The sequence below is a fragment of the Melospiza georgiana genome, chromosome 4, assembly GCF_028018845.1.
Source record: "Melospiza georgiana isolate bMelGeo1 chromosome 4, bMelGeo1.pri, whole genome shotgun sequence".
NCBI lineage: Eukaryota > Metazoa > Chordata > Aves > Passeriformes > Passerellidae > Melospiza > Melospiza georgiana.
This window is the reverse complement of record NC_080433.1, coordinates 39,465,237-39,484,279: the sequence shown is the minus strand read 5'-3', so window position 1 is coordinate 39,484,279 and position 19,043 is coordinate 39,465,237. Positions and strand designations below refer to the sequence as shown.

The 19,043-nt window shown below is 36.0% G+C and overlaps 2 protein-coding genes across 2 annotated transcripts in view; one reads left to right on the top strand and one right to left on the bottom strand.

The window, feature by feature from the left end:
* Positions 1–25: 25 nt before the first annotated feature.
* RLIG1 (RNA 5'-phosphate and 3'-OH ligase 1) lies at positions 26–6,570 on the top strand. Its single transcript, XM_058021918.1, has 7 exons — positions 26–136; positions 1,891–2,008; positions 2,633–2,728; positions 3,117–3,233; positions 3,603–3,797; positions 4,908–5,077; positions 5,625–6,570. Exons 1-7 carry the CDS (start codon positions 47–49, stop codon positions 5,811–5,813), a joined length of 975 nt encoding a protein of 324 aa, XP_057877901.1. The 5' UTR covers positions 26–46; the 3' UTR covers positions 5,814–6,570.
* CEP290 (centrosomal protein 290) overlaps positions 6,565–19,043 on the bottom strand; it is a 48,158-nt gene continuing 35,679 nt past the window's right edge. The window contains exons 43-54 of the mRNA XM_058021916.1: positions 18,052–18,207; positions 17,345–17,468; positions 14,996–15,124; positions 14,634–14,720; positions 12,805–12,969; positions 12,359–12,481; positions 11,902–12,062; positions 10,093–10,234; positions 8,397–8,470; positions 8,146–8,249; positions 7,648–7,751; positions 6,565–7,353 (exon numbers count right to left, since the gene is read on the bottom strand). Of these exons, the coding sequence (XP_057877899.1) occupies positions 7,168–7,353; positions 7,648–7,751; positions 8,146–8,249; positions 8,397–8,470; positions 10,093–10,234; positions 11,902–12,062; positions 12,359–12,481; positions 12,805–12,969; positions 14,634–14,720; positions 14,996–15,124; positions 17,345–17,468; positions 18,052–18,207 (1,555 nt within the window). The 3' untranslated portion in view covers positions 6,565–7,167. The remainder of the gene's footprint in view (positions 7,354–7,647; positions 7,752–8,145; positions 8,250–8,396; positions 8,471–10,092; positions 10,235–11,901; positions 12,063–12,358; positions 12,482–12,804; positions 12,970–14,633; positions 14,721–14,995; positions 15,125–17,344; positions 17,469–18,051; positions 18,208–19,043) is intronic.

The following is a 19,043-nucleotide window of genomic DNA, read 5'->3' as shown; positions in this document are numbered from 1 at the left end:
CTCGGCGGCGGCGGCGGCGGGCGCGGGCGGCCGGCCGGCCGGGGCCATGAGGCGGCGGGGCGCGGTGCAGCGCAAGGTGCCGTGTCTGTTCGTCACCGAGGTGAAGGACGAGCCCTCGGCCAAGCGGGAGCGACAGGTGGCTGGGGCAGCACCGGGACGGGAGGACGGGGGGCAGGCAGGTGGGGCTGGGCCGTGTCCGAGCAGGGGAAACCGCTGGGCCGCGGCTCGCAACAGCACGGACCGTGCCGGCGCCCCCAGCCACGGCCGAGTGGCCAGAGATCGGCTGCAGAGTTAAGGGAACCTCACGGGACAGGCTTGTGTAGGGGCTTCCCGCTGAAATGCAGGGAGGAACGCCCGTCTGAGAGCCGTGCCGGCTCAGCCCCACGCTTTTCCTGGCAGGTGCGTACAGGTGTTCACCCTGATGCTGTGTTTGCTTTTTCTAAGTGAAGGCCACCCCAGCATGGCCGCACGGGGAGCCTGTGGGAAACCGGCCTGCCACTGCCGCCTGTGAGCCTCGTAGGAGGAAAAGTGAGATGTGGGCAGACTGGGGCGGCACACTCACCTGTCTAGCTGCAGACCTCCAGCTTGTGTTCCCTGGTTTTAGTGGCAGCTGTGTAGTGAGATGGAATGCAACTGCGGGTGTTCTCCCCTTGGTGATTCGCTTCTGGATGAAAGAGCTGAAATGGTTGCCAAAACAACAGTAACATAATTGTTCGACTTAGAGTTAAACCATCTCAATAATGGTAATATAAGGGTACCTTCCTACACTGGTGATTATCTTCACAGAAAAACCTAACAGGGTAATAGATCTGGAACTGGCATGTGCTATTTTTGTTTGGCTGGTTTGGCTTAGTTTTGGTTTTTTTTTGGTTTTTTTTTTTTTTTTTTTTTTTTGTATTTTTTTTTTGTTGTTGCTTTGATTTGTTTTTGTTGTGTTTTTAAAGTTCAGGCAAGAATAAAACGTGGTTATGACTGGTAGGGAAGAAAGAAGGTGGTACTGGTGGTGAAACCAATGGGAATGTTTTGTCACTACCCTGAAATTTTTAATGTAGTCTTGATATATGCTATTTGTTATGGTTACACATCTTATAATATGAAACAGTCTTGTCATGTAACATAGGTTCTCATTTTATGAATTCCACATTCTGTTTCAAGACTTCTGCCAGACAAGGACTTTCTTTGTGTTTTGCTAGCAGAGAGAGTCCAGATTAAAAGACAAAGTTGACTGGGGAGAGAACATGGGAGGTATGATAATTATAGAGAAAAATATTTGAATCCAGACATCACTGATTGCATGTTTGCAGTGAAACTCTTAGAGAAGCTGTGCAGAAGTCCTAGAAATTCATACTAGTTGGCTGTTTGTTTAAGATCCACAGGTCATGTATTTCTTTGCTCTTTCAAAGCAAGTGTTTAACTGACATTGCTGATGCTGAGTGTTTAATACCAGGATGCTTTTGCTACCTTGAAAAAACACCTGCTCTGTGTATTGCACTATCATGGTGCAATTGACTTTCATCTCCAAACTGAAAGCCTGGGAAGAGCTAGTCAGGAGGAATTTCTATTGCAGCCTTAATGCAGGAAGGTGGATCTCAAAATGTTGCTGTGTTGGAGTGCGACCCTTGCGGTTTATATGCCCTGTTTAAAGGGGAAAGCAAAATCATCTTTAAATAATAATCAAAAATGGGAAAGAGGGAGAGACTTTACAAACAGATTGCCCTAGTTATTCTGTCTTAGAGTACTTTGCAAACTATCAAGTTTTGAAGAAATTATTAAAAATCTGCCCTATAATGTGTAATACCTAAAGAGCTGGATTTATAGAGGGCAACTGAAAAAGGAGCAGGAATCCTTATGAGAGCAAGGCAGTAACATGGACATTTGTCTTCTTTTCAGCCATTTAAAGTTTTGGCAACTGACACTATAACTGGAAAGGCATTAGAGGCAGATGTACACAATGCAGTTCCTACTGAAAAGGTGGATGGAACCTGCTGTTATGTAACAACATATAAAGGTAATAAGGAAGATCCATTTGCAGATTTCTCATGCTGACTAGAACTTGTTTTACTTAGTTTTCCCTTTTTTTGTATGATTTATTTACAGCTGTTTGTGAACTCAAGTGTCATTAAGCATGTTCACCACAAAGTAATAGTTACCATAGACTTGGAACGTGTTTCTGAAGTTGTTTAGCATTTACTCTCTAAAATATGTGAAGTATGATTTAAGTGAATACTAACATCCAGGAACTATTCTAGTTTTTAAACTTCCTGTTAGTAAGTCTTCCTTGCAAACTGGGTCATGTATAATAAGAGTGTCTGATTTCCTTGGGGAATATTTATAGAAGTAGAGAGGTTGGGAGGAAATGAGAAGACTGTGGTTCATTGACTCACTGGGGCTCATGCCTTCACCTGCAGTTGTAAGTGAACTCTGTATTACACTAGGCAGGACTCTACATAGAAGCTAAAATAGATTTGGAAATTCACAGTGTACTTTGAATTTAGAGTGGATGGCTTTGCTTATAAAATTTCTCTAGTGGCAAATAGGAATTCCTATCTTGCCTGTGATGTAGCTGGTTTCAGTACTCTGCAGGATATGGTCACCTCAGTAAAGTGCTGGTTTTGTCTTTGGGAACTCCTAGGACAGCCCTACCTGTGGGCCAGGTTGGATCGAAAACCCTCCAAACAAGGTGAAAAAAGGTTTAAGCGATTCTTGTATTCATTGGAGGATTGCAAAGGTTAGTGAAGATTTCTTTCCTTCTTTTTGACAATGTGAGGTATCCAGTTAGAAAAACAACTAGGCTAACAAATAATCAGTTGTCTTGCTCCAGTTTTTTTAACATCACCCTTTACATTGAAGAGATTTAAACTGGACTAAGTAGCTAAATTTTTGATCCTAATTTTTGAACTTTTAAACTTCTTAAAGGCTAAATGCATCTTTAAACTACCCTAATGGTAAAGCACTTGAGTGTGACAGATGTTGGTGTTTGTACAAAGTAACTGGGACTACTGTCTGTAACAAACAAGGTTTAAATCAATCATATTTTGATAATTGCATTGAAAGATGACTAAAGCAAAGTTGGTTAACAGCTTATCAAAAACAAAGTGTTGCATTTATATGTCTAGAATTTGTTTGGAATATTGAAGAGGATTTCAAGCCTGTTCCAGATACCTGGATTCCAGCAAAGGACATAGAGTTCTCTAATGGCAATCCTTTGCCTGATGAAAATGGACATATGCCAGGTACCTATGATGCAGCACAGGTAAAACTGGGGAAAGGTGTGTGTGAATTTCTGAAGTGAATTGGAATTAATTCCAGAGTTAAAAATAGTAGTTAACGTATTCAGAAAAAATAAAATTGGAATGTCATTCATTCACTATCCAGAAAGGCTTTGTTTTTCTGACACGTGGAAATAATTGCAGTTTGCTGTACAAACTTACAGGCCTTCAGCTGAAGGCATAATTGTCACATTTGCATTCTTCTAAGATACAACAGTTTTTACTCTTTCTCTTTGTAGTTAGCTGTAGGATTTTTTATAATGCCTATAAAGGCTTCTAGTATGCATTTAATAACTTCAGATATTTACTTTGGTAAAATGTGTTTTCTCCTAGGTTGGGTGCCTGTGGAGAAGAACAGTAAGCAGTATTGCTGGCACTCATCTGTTGTAAATTATGAGGCTGGAGTAGCACTGGTACTGAAACACCATGCTGACCCAGGGCTTCTGGAAATCAGTCCCGTGCCATTATCAGAAATTTTAGAACAAACATTGGAGCTGATTGGAACTAATATCAATGCAAATCCATATGGTAAGTTTATATGGTCTGTTCTTAAATACTTTTTTCTTGAGTGGTATTTTTGAGTGAAATCAATGCATTTTCTTTGTGTTAGTTTTTTAAGAGTTTTCCAGTAGCAACCTTCTTAGAAAGGAGAGAAAGGGCTGGCTGAAGGAACTCTCACCCAGAAATACCTTAGAAAGCTGAGTTGTCATGGGACTAGTTATGTCTGTTAAACCTCAGTTACTATAAAAATGCATTGCTTTTGTCTTCCAAAAAACTGGAAAAACTGTTGTAAATATTACTGTTAAAATACTAGTAGAATTTTTTAAGTTTGTTTCTTGGAGCCTTCACTTTTTTGCATACTCTTTTGATGAATTGAAGTAGAAAACTTCATTCAGCCATTTTTTGGAGCCCCTAAAGTTAGCTTTTGGAGCCCCCACAAGTTGCAATTCTTAGATGATAAAATAGGAATTTTTTTAAGGAAATGTAATTTAGCCTAAATTTCAGTCGTGGCTTCTTCATTTAAAAGCCTTATAAGGAGAAACCAATTACATATGAGCACAAGTGAGTTCTAACTTCTGTGCTTTGCTGTTAGGATAACTTGCAAGGATGGATAGGAAAAAACAGTCCTACCCTGGTGTCCTAAGCACTTCCTCAGTATGTACAAGAATTGCAACGAAAAGTTCTAATAGCTGTGTTCTTAAATGAAGATTTATGTTAACAGGAAAAGGCACTGCAGTTGTTAACAGCCCAGTTTTAAGTATTCATGAGAAGATTTGCCAGATTTTCAGGAACCAAGATGTTTGTGCCATTGATCATGATCTGAAGGGTGGAGGATGTAGCTGCTAGCTGTATGGTGACTGAGGAGGTGACCACAATGGAAAACAGACAACTATAAATCTGTGTCATGTTTGTTTTATACAGAGGAGGAGGATGTTTTAATAAATATAAATTAAAATGTGATAAGGGACAGCTGCATTTGGTACTTAAAAATTTAATTAACTGTTCTGTTAAAGGCAGGACAACATTGTAGCATCTAATAGAAGTTTACCTCTACAGAGTGCTTTTAAGATATCTGCAATAACAAAAGTGAGGAAACACTCTTAACTAGGAGGAAGGTATTTGTTTCTTTGAATGTAGGATTGGGAAGCAAGAAGCACCCTGTACATCTTCTGGTCCCACATGGAGCTTTTGAAATAAAGAATCCGCCTGCCTTGAAGCAAAATGACATACTGTCCTGGTTTGAAAGCTGTACGGAGGGTAAAGTTGAAGGAATTGTGTGGCACTGCCATGATGGGTGTTTAATCAAGGCAAGTATGTGGATGGACATGTGGAAAGCACTGTAAGAATATAAAATGTGATGTACTGTATTCATTTTTTGTCTTCTTTTCCAAATTCTTTAATAGTGAATGCTCTTCAACAAACAAGATGACAGTACAATTAGAAAAGCCACTAAATGACAACATAACATGTTGAACTTTTTCATTCCCAACATGCTTATAAAGTAATTGAGAACATATGTTCTTGTCTCTCTGTATAGAAATCATTAAAGCTTAATTCCTCTGTTTAAAAATTAAATTCTCATAATGTTGACTAATAGAACAAGTATTATTTAATAAGAATATGATTTCTGATTAATTAGCAGGTTTATACTATTTCTGAAACTGTGGAGGACACCTTGGTTCTGGTTTGCCTTTTGCACTTCGTTGTTCATGTTACAGAGATCACTTCATTAATGATTTTAAGTGTCCTGATGCAGAGGATCCTAGAAACCACAGCCACCCACACACTTCCCAAGCTGGGAATTTTTGCATTATATCAAAATGGCTGAACTGATCTTCTTTCCTTTTCTTTTAGCTCCATCGCCATCATCTTGGTTTACCTTGGCCACTTGCAGAGACATACCTGAATTCTCAGCCTGTTGTAATTTCTTTTAATGGAACTAAATGTGACTATGACTTTGAACCAAAGAGTTTGTTTCACCATTTTTCAATGTTGGATGGACAAAAATTTGACAGACTCAAAGATATCAAGTTTGATGCTTGAAATTAATTTTTTCTTTTAAGTTAATTGTTGTATGTTCTGCATTGCTCTTACTTGTGTCTACCACAGAATTCTTCATGAATACTCTTCTAGCTTGGGCAACTGCCCAGGTACTACTGTATCATTTTAAGTTTATCCTAAATGACTAAATAAGAGTTATGACAGTCAGAGCAGAGATCTAGCTTCCAGCATGTTTCTTTTATGAAAAATCCCTGACTTTTGAACACATTCCTGGAAACTGTTAGCATTAAGTGTAGGAAGTATGTTTTCTACCACTGGCTGGTCCTAAAAGCTTTACTAATGAATGCAATCAACTGGAAAAGTTACATAGGTTGTGCTTCTACAAATGTAATTATTTTGACACTGTTGTATGTAGATTTGAGACTTAGCATAACGCTTCTTAACAGTGAAAAGACATATTTCAGTTGGGACCAGAATTAGTCTTAAAATTTGACAATTTTTTTGAAGTTGTAACTGTTTCTTACGGGGGAAAACTTCCTGGTATCACTTAACTGTACATCTGCAGCATTATGCTATTATTTAAAAACCCAGCTAACCTATATCTTAAAGGCACTTGCACTATATTGGGACAAAAAGAGTAAATAATAGAAAATAGTTTTATTTTGGAGAGCCTAGTAAGTAGAGGGAGATATGACTTGGCTTAGTAATTCCCATTTACAACTGTGTCTCAATTACAAAACTTCATCACAAGCATATTAAGATAAGGTATATCAATAATAAAGGTGAGACTGAATGATCATTTGAGTTGGCTTTATTTCATCTCTGCTATAAAAGTATACATCCAGCAATACAAAATAAACAAAATGAAAAATCAGTTATGTACAAAAATACGAGTGGTTTGGCTGAGATACTACAGCTTCATTTTCAGTTCTTTGTTCTTGGAATTTTTAACATTGAGGTAAAAATAACCAGGAACATAAGAAAAGACATGCAGCACATTCACCCTGAGTTCAGAGTTAAACATTATGGTTGCACAAGACAACAAGAACAAATTACATATTGTTACTGATCTGGGGCTTAGCATACTTAGTATGCTGACAGTTTAAATGCTTATTAACTTTTAAGAGAAGCCCAAACTTTTAATTTTACCTGACACCTTATTACTCAAATTAACTGTTCTGAATTAAAATATACTATTGCACAAGAGCTGGGAGAGGTAAAACTCCCTTTTATTTTGACTGCTGTATATAAATACTGACAATGAATTGTTGAATAATCCAATTCTGCCCTCTTAGGTGTGTGCAAACTAACATAACTTTAAGAGACTTGTATAATTCCAAGATAAACACAGACAACTTTATTTTTTGTATCAATGATGAGGATACTGAACACTACCCTAATCAACAGAAGTATTGCCAGGACTATCCTGAATGCCAAACTCTTCACAAAGCTGCTTCAATCTCTCTTCCAAGATAACATTTTTTTTAACTTCTTCTTTGTAGTTATATTTTAGATCCTCAAGTTCTTCGAAAAAGGAAGGATTATAGGTTTCTAGTTCTCTTCTCAGCTCTTTTGTCTCTTCCTATTGAAAAGAATGAAGGAGTACCACCTTTATCCCGAACTTTGTTAATACTACACAACACCTTTTTTGCCTTTTTCTTGAGGGCAAAAACTTATATATGATAAGAGAATAACAATCTTGTCTAGAAGCAAAAAACTCTACCCATAAACAGTACCTTCATAAAAACAAAATAGGCTTTGTAAACAATGTTTAAAAATTGACTTTGTCATTAAATATTAATTCAGCTATTAAACAGCTTTCTAGCTAACCACAGTTTTGTTTGTTATCTTGCCTAAGATGATCCTTGCAGCTCACCTTTAATTTCTGTTTTTCGAGCTCTGAAGCCTCCAGCTGTGACTGGAGATCATCCATTTCTTTCAGTAGTTTGTCAATTTTATCCTCCAAAGTTTTATTGTGTCCTGCAAAAATAAAGATTTTTTTTATGAAATAGTAAGTAGTGAAAACCCATGGCACAAATAATCTTGTTTCAATAGTTCTGCATCTCCTGAAAGATGAAACAGATAAATAAAACCAATTGAGATCACCAAACAAGTCACCTGGGGAAAATCATATAAAGTTTACAGCCTGTTGCTCAAAATAATTGATTATGGAGATTTTTACTGAAAATTCTCTTTAAAAAGCTTGTACATGTACTCAAAAATCCAAGACCTTAATCTGCTTGAGTTTACACTACTTCAGTATTAATCTACTTCAAATAATTCTGTAGATTTCTTATCAGTTTGCACACACGTTAAGTAGTTTCAGACCTTAAATACAAGAAGATAATTATTTTAAGGTATTGAAAATTATTACCAGCTGCAGGACCTTCACTTGTAAAGGTGTGTCTTTCATTCTTACAAGCGTTCATCTGATGCACTAGTTCTGCTTTTTCTTTCTCTAATTGATTATTAGTTAATCTGGAATATAAAAAAAAATTAGATTTTTTTTTAATTATTAAAGCATTTTAAACCATAAAATATTTAACTAAAAATTGCAATGACCATTTCCTGATCTTATTTCATGTATATTGGCTGAGGTGTTTAGTTAGTTTAGAAGTACATTACCTTAAAAGCTGAAGCTCCTTCATGATGTTTTGCTCTGTCCCTGTAGCTTCAGGAAGATGTTTAAGATGCTCAATCTTAAAAGAAAAATTAAGGAAGTTTTAATGTTGAAAACAATATCCATGACAGTGCAGTTCAGACAGAGTTCTCTTGAACCCAAGATTAAAAAAGAATGAAAATAATACTAAGGATGTAACCAAACATTAAGCTATCAGAAAAAAAAATAATTGTTCCTGTACAGTTTCTGCACCCAAAGCTCATTCTTGCCAGCCTTTCCAAAGTTAGTAAAGATAATTGCTACATATTTCATGAAGGGTGAAGAAATAAGTATTTAGAAATTAGATTTACAAAAAAGTTGGATACATAGCTACACCAATATACTATATTCATATACATAAGAAATTTATATGCCTAAATAATTTAAATGCTTTAAAAATATTACTGATGTGCTTATTTGCACGTTTGTCCCAGTTCATTTTGAAAAACTGTACGAAAACTCTGTGATTTGCAATGCCAACCCCAACGAGGGTACACTGACTAGGGGTGGCCTGCAGTTAAGTTATAAGAGAGGGAGGGAGCCTCTGAAAGAGATGCCTGGCAAAGATGCAGGAGCACAGTAGTGGTTTAAATATATGATTATGTACAGGTAATAAATGCAGTGACAGTTCATGAACTCGCTTGAGGGTACTGGCAATTAGAGGTTTTTGTTCTGTTACTACCTAATGTGGTAAGGATTTGGGTTATTTTTTTTTCACAGTCAGGCTCTGTTTTCTGAAATGTAGTTAACTTTGATTTCATCCCTTCATCAGTACTTGAGACATGAAAGAAACTTGAAACTGTGTTGCTCCCAGAGTAATATTCTATCCCTCTTAAATCTGCTCCTAGTATACACTTCATGTTAATAACACTGATGTTAGAAAAGGAAGACCAGGGAAAATTAATGAAGTAATTGTTTTACACGAATCAATTCCAAGTTCTATTTATTGAACACATCTACTTCCTCACATAATATATATATATGACTTCACATATTGGAAGTTTTGTATTTGATATCTTACACTGAGAAGGGCCAGTACCAGGTGCCTGGGGAGTAAATCATCTGCATATAAATAAATGAGATGAAAGCTGATGTAGGGGCAATTCTAGCACTGCACCTCTGTACTTAAAAGCCAAAACATGATGCATTTGTTCAAAGGTACCCGAGTTCAAAATTCATTAACTCCTCCACATGTACAATAGCACTTGTAAGAATACCAGAGACTGCACATAAGAGGGCAGACTGGAAGCAGAAATGAGGATCCTGTTTGGGACAGTGAACTCAATACGCTCCTGCCCCCGACCAAAAATCCAAACTGGAGGGAATAGCGGAATCTCTGCAGCAACCTCACTGCAGAACAAGCTGGAAAGATTGTAAGACCTTTTGAAGCATCCATCCACAGGCTTTCATGTGATCACTGAAACTATAGTAAAAACCCAATAGAAGAACACAGTAGAAAAATAACAGTTGCCTGCAAGTCAAGAATATGTATTGATAATATATGGTAAACCTCATTAATTGGCTAAAATATGTAAATATAGCAACTATGACTCAAAAAACCTAAAAAGTAAAGGATTGGAGAAAAAACAAGTATTCTGCCACTACAGACATTACAAAGACAAGCATTCTACTTTTAGAGTTATCTAGGTTAATTTTACTCACTTGTTCTTTTAGATCTTGTAAATTTTTATCAGCATTGTGTTCACGTTCTGTTGCTTCCTGAAGCAGCCTTTTAAGGTTACCAATGCTTTGGGTTTTTTTAGCAATATCTATTTCCATTTCCTTCAACTTGGTTTCCTGCATTCTGGCAATATTTTTATTTAGAAAGAATAAGAGCAAAAGTTAATACTTATGCAGAAACAGAGATTAAAATATCTTTAGGAGAATAAATGCTGTAAAATACACCCTAAAATATATTTGGGGCATTGGCCTTGAAATAACCACTGGCCTTATAAATACAGTTTTCTGAAATAAGCATTATGAGAAACATATCTTTAATCCTTGAATAAATAAAGGCTTTTCTAGATGTTACACTTCTGTAGTTCTCTTTTTGCGCCTACACTTTATTAAAAGGGGACAGGAATCTCTTTATGCTATTGCACATAAACCCCAAACACCTGCTGCTAAAAGTGTACATACTGGTGCAGTATATACACTAGTTGGATCTTACTTCAGTGTTATACCTTTGAAAGTGTTTTTTTAATGATTTAGTAATTTATGGAAAATGTACTGAGAAAAGGGTTAATACAGATGGAGAAGATGAAGACTCCAATGCCAAAACTATTCTGCAGTAAATTGTTTATCCTGGAGGAAGAGCAGTCTGAGGAAGATTCCATTTTGCTTTGAGTTTTACAAGGCTCCAAAAGGTTTGTGTAGAATTTGAAATGTTGTAAGGTACCTCTAGAGGTTATGCAGCCCAATCTCCCATCTGAATCCATCTGGATTTTCAGATAGCAATACAGTGTCCAACACCTTGCTACCTGCCAGAGTCTTCTGAAGGGTCACTGGGATGACACCCACCCCTTTGTCTGCCCTAAGAAACACTTACTGTTACCATGTATATGCACATTGGTAGATGTGCTGGTGAGGTAGATTGCATGTTAAAGTTCTCTAAGCAGCTTCTCTAGGTTAGCAAGGTCATTATGTTATTAACTTACTTTAAATTCATGTTAAAGTAAATGCAAATAGATGGCTTTATTCACAAGAGTTGAAATAGGCAAGTACAATTAAACATGACCATGTATTTTGTAGCTATACATAACTATGTATCTCTCAACTAAATAGAACCAAGTAGAAATGTTTTTCAAAAGAGGTGAAGAACAAAAAGAATAAATGTATGAATGCTGCTGTGCTGATATGCCAGCTGTTAAGGGCCTGTGATCTTCACTGCATGCTCATATCCTCTCTCTGCTGTAGCCATTAGCTACTTCTGTCCTGTGCTGCGGTCGGTTTTGCCCTCCTTAGACAAAATATGGTTGTCATCTGGCCTTGCATAGAGACATTTTACCTCACTGGATAGTTCAGGGGAAGCTTAAAAACAACCAAATGGCTTTTTGAAGTCTCAGTGAAGAAATGGCTCAGCAATATGTATGTCATAGTAGCACTAGACCCTCCAAGGGATCCTGTGGGAGTGCAAGATTGGGAAGGGAGTAAAATCTTGGACATCAGCAGTGATCTGACCTAAGATAAAATTAGACAAGTCTCTCTCCTGTCCAGCTGATTTTATGTCCTCACAAGTTTACTGTCAGAGGTTCTGATTTTGTAGATACATTCCATTTCTGTTTATTAAATAATACTTTGCAACTCATCAACTTACTTCATCCTGAAGTCATCCAGGAGTCCAGGACTAATATTTCTTACCAAAAATTTGCTCTCTGCCATCCTTACACAGAAGACAGGTTGTTTATTTCTCTCAATAGCATAAGCATGGTATCATTTTTTCTGTCCTCTTATTACATTCTCAATTCCTACCTTGTTACAATGGACTTCCAGTTTCTGCTGTCAGCTCCATCAAATTGGCTCTCAGCCAAATTTAGCTTCTTAATGGTTTCCTCCAGCTGAACATTTAATTTCCCATTTAATATCTCCAAGTTATTCTTCTCTATTCGTAGCTTCTCTACAGTGTCAGCTTCCTGTTGTTCAATAAAAGAAAAGCTTTATGGAATACTTAACCTCACAGGAAGCATCTCAAACGATGGTGAGAGAGGGTCAGTGCTGATGTAGGGGAAAATTGCACCCAAGACTACTAGCACTACAACTTCCAGATTTGGTCTTGGGCTGGTCCTTGGACATCTCCTCTCCACATATAGTGAAATAAAACTGTCATAGCAGTATCAGTGTTATATCAACCATTAAGAAAAATAAAAACCATATACTTACCATAACCAGTGCCTAATGGAAATAAAGGGATGCATTAAAATGATCATACCTTTTTCAGTTCTTTACGCAGTCTCTCATTTTCAGTAATGAGTTTTTCCATTCCTTTGGTTTTAGATTCATAACGCACATTCAGCTGGCCCTCCAGATCAAGTTTCGTTTTTTCCATTTCAGACTAAAGATCAAACAATTTGTTAAAACACATTTACATCTCTTAGTAGAAGGCTTCAGATTTCCATTTTTAAAGCATAGCATAGTTACAGCTACTTAGCACAGTGAACATTTTATCACATAGTTAAATATATCCTTAAGGTATAAAGTACCTTAAACTCTGCAGTATATTATGCTAAAATGAAGTTTTGCCTTTCTGTTCTATATATTTCATGACTGGTATTTTCAAAACAGTTTTGTGCCAATCAGTATCAACAGGCTTACTACTCCATTTTGTTACTAACTTGCATATAAAGTATTACCTAAATATAGTTACTAAATCTGTACCTTTAGCCTCTCATTTTCCTGCTTAAGAACAAGTAATTTCTCATTAGAAACCACAGCTGGAGTTTTTTTCAGTTCTTCATTTTCTCTTTGGACTCTCTCTACAACCTTTTTCATCAAGCCAATTGTTTTTTCCAGTTCTGGGACTGTCTTTCCACTTTTACCACCCTACAGAGGGGGGGAAGGAAAAAAGTAAAAGTGAGCAAATAGTTAGTCTTAACATTCTGAGATACTCCAAATCTTACTTTATCGCTTTTTTTCCATTGCAATTCACATTTATAGGAAAAAAGATGCTTTATTTTGATATGACTTGAACCCTAGAATTTCCAGCATACTTACCTCTCCAAAACATCTAATGATTTATTAATTCCCCAAGCCAACAAATCAACTCCTTCATTTTCTACCTTACCCTAAAGGGTTGCAGTTAAATCTCAAAATCTGCTGTACTTTTGAACTAAACTGAAACATTAGGAAAATAAATCAAAGAACTACTTAATTTATTTAGCCTTTCTTGTGGAAAAATCCCCCAATCCAACAGACCATGCAATTACTGTTGGGGGCATTGGGGAAAAATGCTGGGCTGGAAGCTTGAGGGAAGAAAAGAAGGCCCTTTATAGCAACCCTCCTTCTGCTGAATTGAACTGACAGAAAAACTATATATTAAAGCATAAGTACATCTCCCTTTCCAAAGGAATAGATTCTTCTTGCAAAATGATAAATAAATAAATGTGGGTGAAAGTAGGCAATTTCTCTATTTTTCTTATTTCACTACAATAATTAATGAGTTAAAAAATCTGTTAGGGAGTCTTCAAATCCATTTATTTTCTTATCCTCTTTGTAGCAATTTCCTCAGCAATCATAATTTAAAGATGCTTCTGATTCTAGTTCTGGGGCCATAAGGCATCTCATAAGGAAAATGGGAAGGATTTTACACCCTAGACTTCTACATAAATATATATAGCCACCAAACTTCATTATTAAAAAGTACTTATTTTTCTTGAAAATAATTGGAGGAATTAGGAGGTTTGTGTTGGTACACAGCAGAGTTAAAGAAAAACCTGTCACATCTTGCTGCCTGTGAATGGAGAAAGATTCAGAATTTGCTTTCTCCTCAGAATCTTTGTGTGAAACAGTTGTATAAACTGAATTTTCTTGTCCAAGATTACCACTGCATAAGAGAGACAGGTACACAAGCAGTCCATGCAAACCATAAGTAAAATAATGAAAAATATTTGATCTTTCTGCAGGAGCAGAACTCAATTCTCCTTGTATACTGAGCTACAGAGTCACTTAGGAGCTTTTATTAGTTTGGCTTTCTCTAGAAGGTTACTCAAATAGTTTGATAAGTGAACTGCAGGAGGCACACTGCTGACTACTTTTTTCCCTTGAACTTTGGTAATACAATTCTATTAAGGTAGTTGGCAGTAGCTCGGGTAAAATTTAGCTGTGTCACCTTCTGTAGCACAACAAACAAACTTCACTAACTTACCCTTTCTACACCTGCATCAAATCATTTACATAAATACATGAATATAATTTTCATTATTTCATTATAGTTGTAACTGCTATTTATTGTACAATATGCTACTGAAGGTAACTAATGCAAATGACAAAATAAGGCCATGATAGTGCAAATATTTAATAGTCATTCTAATGGTCCTGTTAACTTAATGCCATTAATTCATTATAGCATTGTGTCAATAAAATAAACAAGAAAAATTCATGTTTCATTTTGGTTGATTCCAAATGATTTTGCTTCAATAATACTTAGCTGCCTTTTTTTGCACGTTTTTTTCATTTACTTATGATGAAAGTGCTGTTAGAACACTCACCCCTCTAATGCTGTTCAGCTTTCGTTCAACTTCTGCTTTCTCTTTTTTGAGAAGTTCACACATTTCTTTTAAGTCCTCTACTTGGTCCTACAAACAAACAAAAAAAAAAGTAATAAGCAACTTAGATCTCAAATTGAGGCGAAAAACTGGTGAACAAAATTGCAGTGGTTTTACTTGGAAAAATTTAAGAGAAAGCAATTTCCCATCTCAATGACATTTTCCATTATTTCTACTAGCTATTCAACCATCTCATCTTCTGTAAACAAATGAAAAAATTACAGTATGTACAGAAAAAATATCCATTTCTTTTTAAGCAATTCCCTGACCAGTGTGAGGGTAAAGGGGACTAAAGAAGATGTTACCTTTAGTCTTGGCAAATCTTTATTGGCCTGCTCTAGTTGGAATCTTAGCTCAATGTTTTCAGATGACAATCTTATATTTTCCTTTTCTTGTTCTCTTCGATGCTGATCACTTGATCCTGTTCCTGATGTCTTGAGAAAAGAGGGGGAAAAATATTATTAAGTGGTAATGTACTAATTCAATACAACTATCAGTTGTAGCTGATTAAGAGCAACAGAAATCTAGTATTTTTCACAGAAATCAAAAAAGAAAGCATTATTACCAGTTTTAAACTAATCTGCTTTGATTTTGCCAACTTCTCCTACATTTCTTAAACTTGCTTAACCTTTAAGGGAAGTTTACAGATCAGTATAAATCAGTAAACATTTTGTCAAACCAAAATTACTTCTCAAACTATTCTGTAGAAGTAAACCTCAAAGACTAAAAGATAAATAAGCTACTGAATGAAGTAGGCTGTGACAATGTACCCGGGAATAGCACCTAATTTTAAGGGCATATTCTGATAGTTTTTTAAATAGCACATCTGTCATAAGAAATTTCAATTATCTCAAATGGATCAGAGAGCAAACCAGGAATAATAGTATGTAACTCTCATTGAATCTGTTAGTTCCCAAAATCTTAAGTCTTTATCCATGGAGGATAGTGATTTCAACTAGACAAGGACAGCTTTTCCTACTTAATAGTGCCAACTGAAATCATTGTGATACAGTAAATTATTATGCCTGACTAGTAAAGAGTAAAACCTTTTAATAACTTAATAATCAGTGGTTTTGATTCATTACTTTATCACTAACTATAGCAATCAAGTATTTGCTTCATTAAAGCATTTTTTTAGTGTAAATAATAACATATCATAAGTTTCTTAAAGAATGAAAGACATCAATTAGCTCCATGTATCTTTAGGGTTATTTGTAAACTCTCTGGATCAAAATTTTAGAATTGACAGTAGCTTACTTGCAAGCTGACATGCATACTATCATGAAAGTAATATAGTTTGCTTTATGGACCATTTGGTGAGTACTTCAATATCCCTGCAGATCATGCATAGGAAAGCACTGCTTTATCAAGATCAAACTATTCTACTTCTACATCATTTGTACTGAAGAAATGCTAGAGGGCCACTACAGCATCAAACCTCGAGCATTTCACAAAATTCTGGGGTAGTTTCAATCCCTTCTGTACAGCTTGGGTCATTTTCCTGTTTATTCTCTGCAGTGTGTTGATTCATTTCATTACTCATATTTATTTTCTCTGCTTCACAGTCATTAGCTTGATTAGGAGGTTGCCCTGAATCAGACTGATTGCAGCTCATTTTGTCAGGATCAGGCTCTTCTACACATTCTTCTTCATCAACATTTGACTGCTTGAAGATTTCTTGCTTCCTCTCTTCTTCTTCATGTTTCTCATTAACTTTTCCACTTTCAGGCTGGGTTATATTTTCTTCTTTTTCACCACAGCTCTCTTTACCATCTTCAGGTATAATTTTGGTTTTCAGTCCCTCCCTAGAAATCTCTGTGTCTTCGCATTTCTCACCATCTTCAGGGTGCTCTTCAGGACACCCTTCTCTGCTTACATCTGCAGCAGCCTCCTGGACTTCATTAGGCATGATGCATGCTTGCATGCCTGTATCCTCATCTACTTCACTGCCATCAGTAACTCTATTATTAGTCTGATGTTTGATTTCAGCCCTATTTGAAATAGATTTCTTGTGAAGGATATTCAGATACTTTTGTTTACTGACAGTGATAGGAACAGACTCGGTCAGTTCAGTTTGGTCACATGTACTCTGAGTCAAGTTGAAGACAGAGTGAAGCATGAAAGAAAAGCAGAACACGGTAAAAGAAAACAGGAAATAAAGGAAACTAGAATTTACTGTAAAGTCTATTCTTGAAAGATTCAGAAAACTTAATAATGCAAAATTTGCAATGTAAGTAGCCTTGTAAAAATCAAAGGGGGACAAAACCACCTAATGCAACTGAAATGAAGATCAGTATTTCCCCAAACTCTGTGCATCATTAATTTTAAATCACTACGTAATATAAAAGTAGTCTCTCAGTAGCAGACTCATGTTTAAAAAACTATTTTTTAATTTCTCCACATATGCTAGGATACTGAATATTTCATCTTCAACTCGTAGGACACAGAAACTTTAAAATTTGGGGATTTGGGTGTTTTTTGTGTTTGGTTTGTTGTTGGTTTTTTTAAAAACCACTAGAAGTTGAGTATATCATATCCCACTGTAGGATACTGTCATTTAAATAAAACCAGCTAAATGACATAGAATACCAAATAAAAAACAAAATCTTTTCCTAAGTAGTATTCTATGTACTATGGTTATATAATTAACTTACCGATGGTTTCAAAAACGTCTCTCTTGAACATTGTTTCTGCAATGCATGAAGTTTTTCCTGGAGGTATTGATTTTTGAAGTGTAAATCTTCTACAACAGAGTCTCGTGGGATTGCTTGCAGTGTTCTACATCAAAAAATTAATCAAGCCAAAACAAACAGAAAAACACCCCTCAATGTAAAAGCATTGTGAAATTCTGGATTTCTACACTGGATTTTTCCGACGTTTCTAAGCTAGTTACTCTGAATCAATGTTGGCCATATTTCAACTAATCCCAATGAATGGAAGATACTTGCTTTGGCAAAAGGAATCCACTCTTTTCAGATGTACACAGCTTCTATACTCAGGTACATTATCCACTGTGGTAGTGGACAACTGGTTAAGCACTTCCTAACTGCACTCAGCAGTTCCATAACTTTCACCAACTCTAAACTGTAGTTAAAATTTTTCACAATAGAAGCCATATGTTTTTCATATTATTTAGCTTTTTAGAATAATGAGCCAATGCTGCATATTCTCTGAACATGCACAACTGCTGCCAAATACTTTTAAGTTTGCTCATCATGGACTCCAAGAAGAAATTTTAAAATTCTTGTTTCTTTTTTTCCTTCTTGATTTACAGTTTGCTTATTAGAGACTATCTAATTCCACATATTTTTTTACTAATTTAGATTTCTCACTTTTTATATTCTTTTAAAAAGTCTCCCACCTCAAGTGTGCAACTTCATTTTCTAACTCTAGATTCCGTTTTCTTAGTTCTTCCACTTCTCTTTCAGTTTCTGTGGCTCTTACTCCAACAACACGGTCAACAGTAACACCAGTAATTTTCAGTTTCTTCTGCAGAGCAACTTTCTCTTTTTCACTCCTGCAACATCCAGTGAATTTACATTTTAAAGTTTATTTGCTAAACTTCTCTCTTGAATAGAAAATATTTTCTATTCACATTTGCATATTTTCAATCACATTTGCATTTTATCTGCCAACTGAACCACACCCCCTTTTCTATTTAATAAGGTTACTGTATAGACACTAAAGCCTTACCAAAATCTCAACCCAAAGCCCAAAAAAACCCAATGGACATTAAGTCAGTATCATGCACGTCATAAACCACTTGTTGTTCTTGCCTTGTTCTATGTGAAATTCAGGCAAGGCTTGCTAAGAATAAGGGCCATTTTGAAGCAGTTTCAAATCACAATTTACAAACAGCTACAATCACCACCAGCACATCTTTTATCAGTAAGATCTTGCCATTATTTCACTGAAGTAAACATCTGCAGAGACTATGGACATATGGTTGTTTCCTGAAAGGCTTCCAATTCACAATCCTAGAACTGTCATTACTGCAGTAACACTAAAAGTATCCAGTCCTAGCAACCTGAATAAATAACACCACTGTGAGAAACAGCCTGTCTTGATAAAGCTGCTATTTCCTTTATGAGAATCATAGAATGCTAAACAAGAAGCTTAATAAAGGACTTAAATGAATTTTATCTCAAGACACTTTATTCTAATAAAGGTAGTTGGCTTCCACAAGGGAAAGGATACTAGAAGAGTCAGCAGCCTGCTGCTTGAAAATTAACTAATCCTTTTAGTCTCAACAGCAATGTCAAATTCTCACCATCAATCTTAGAAAGGCAACAAACTGCAATAATTACTGTATGTCAAACATATCTGGATTTCTCTTATGCCATCATTTTGTAG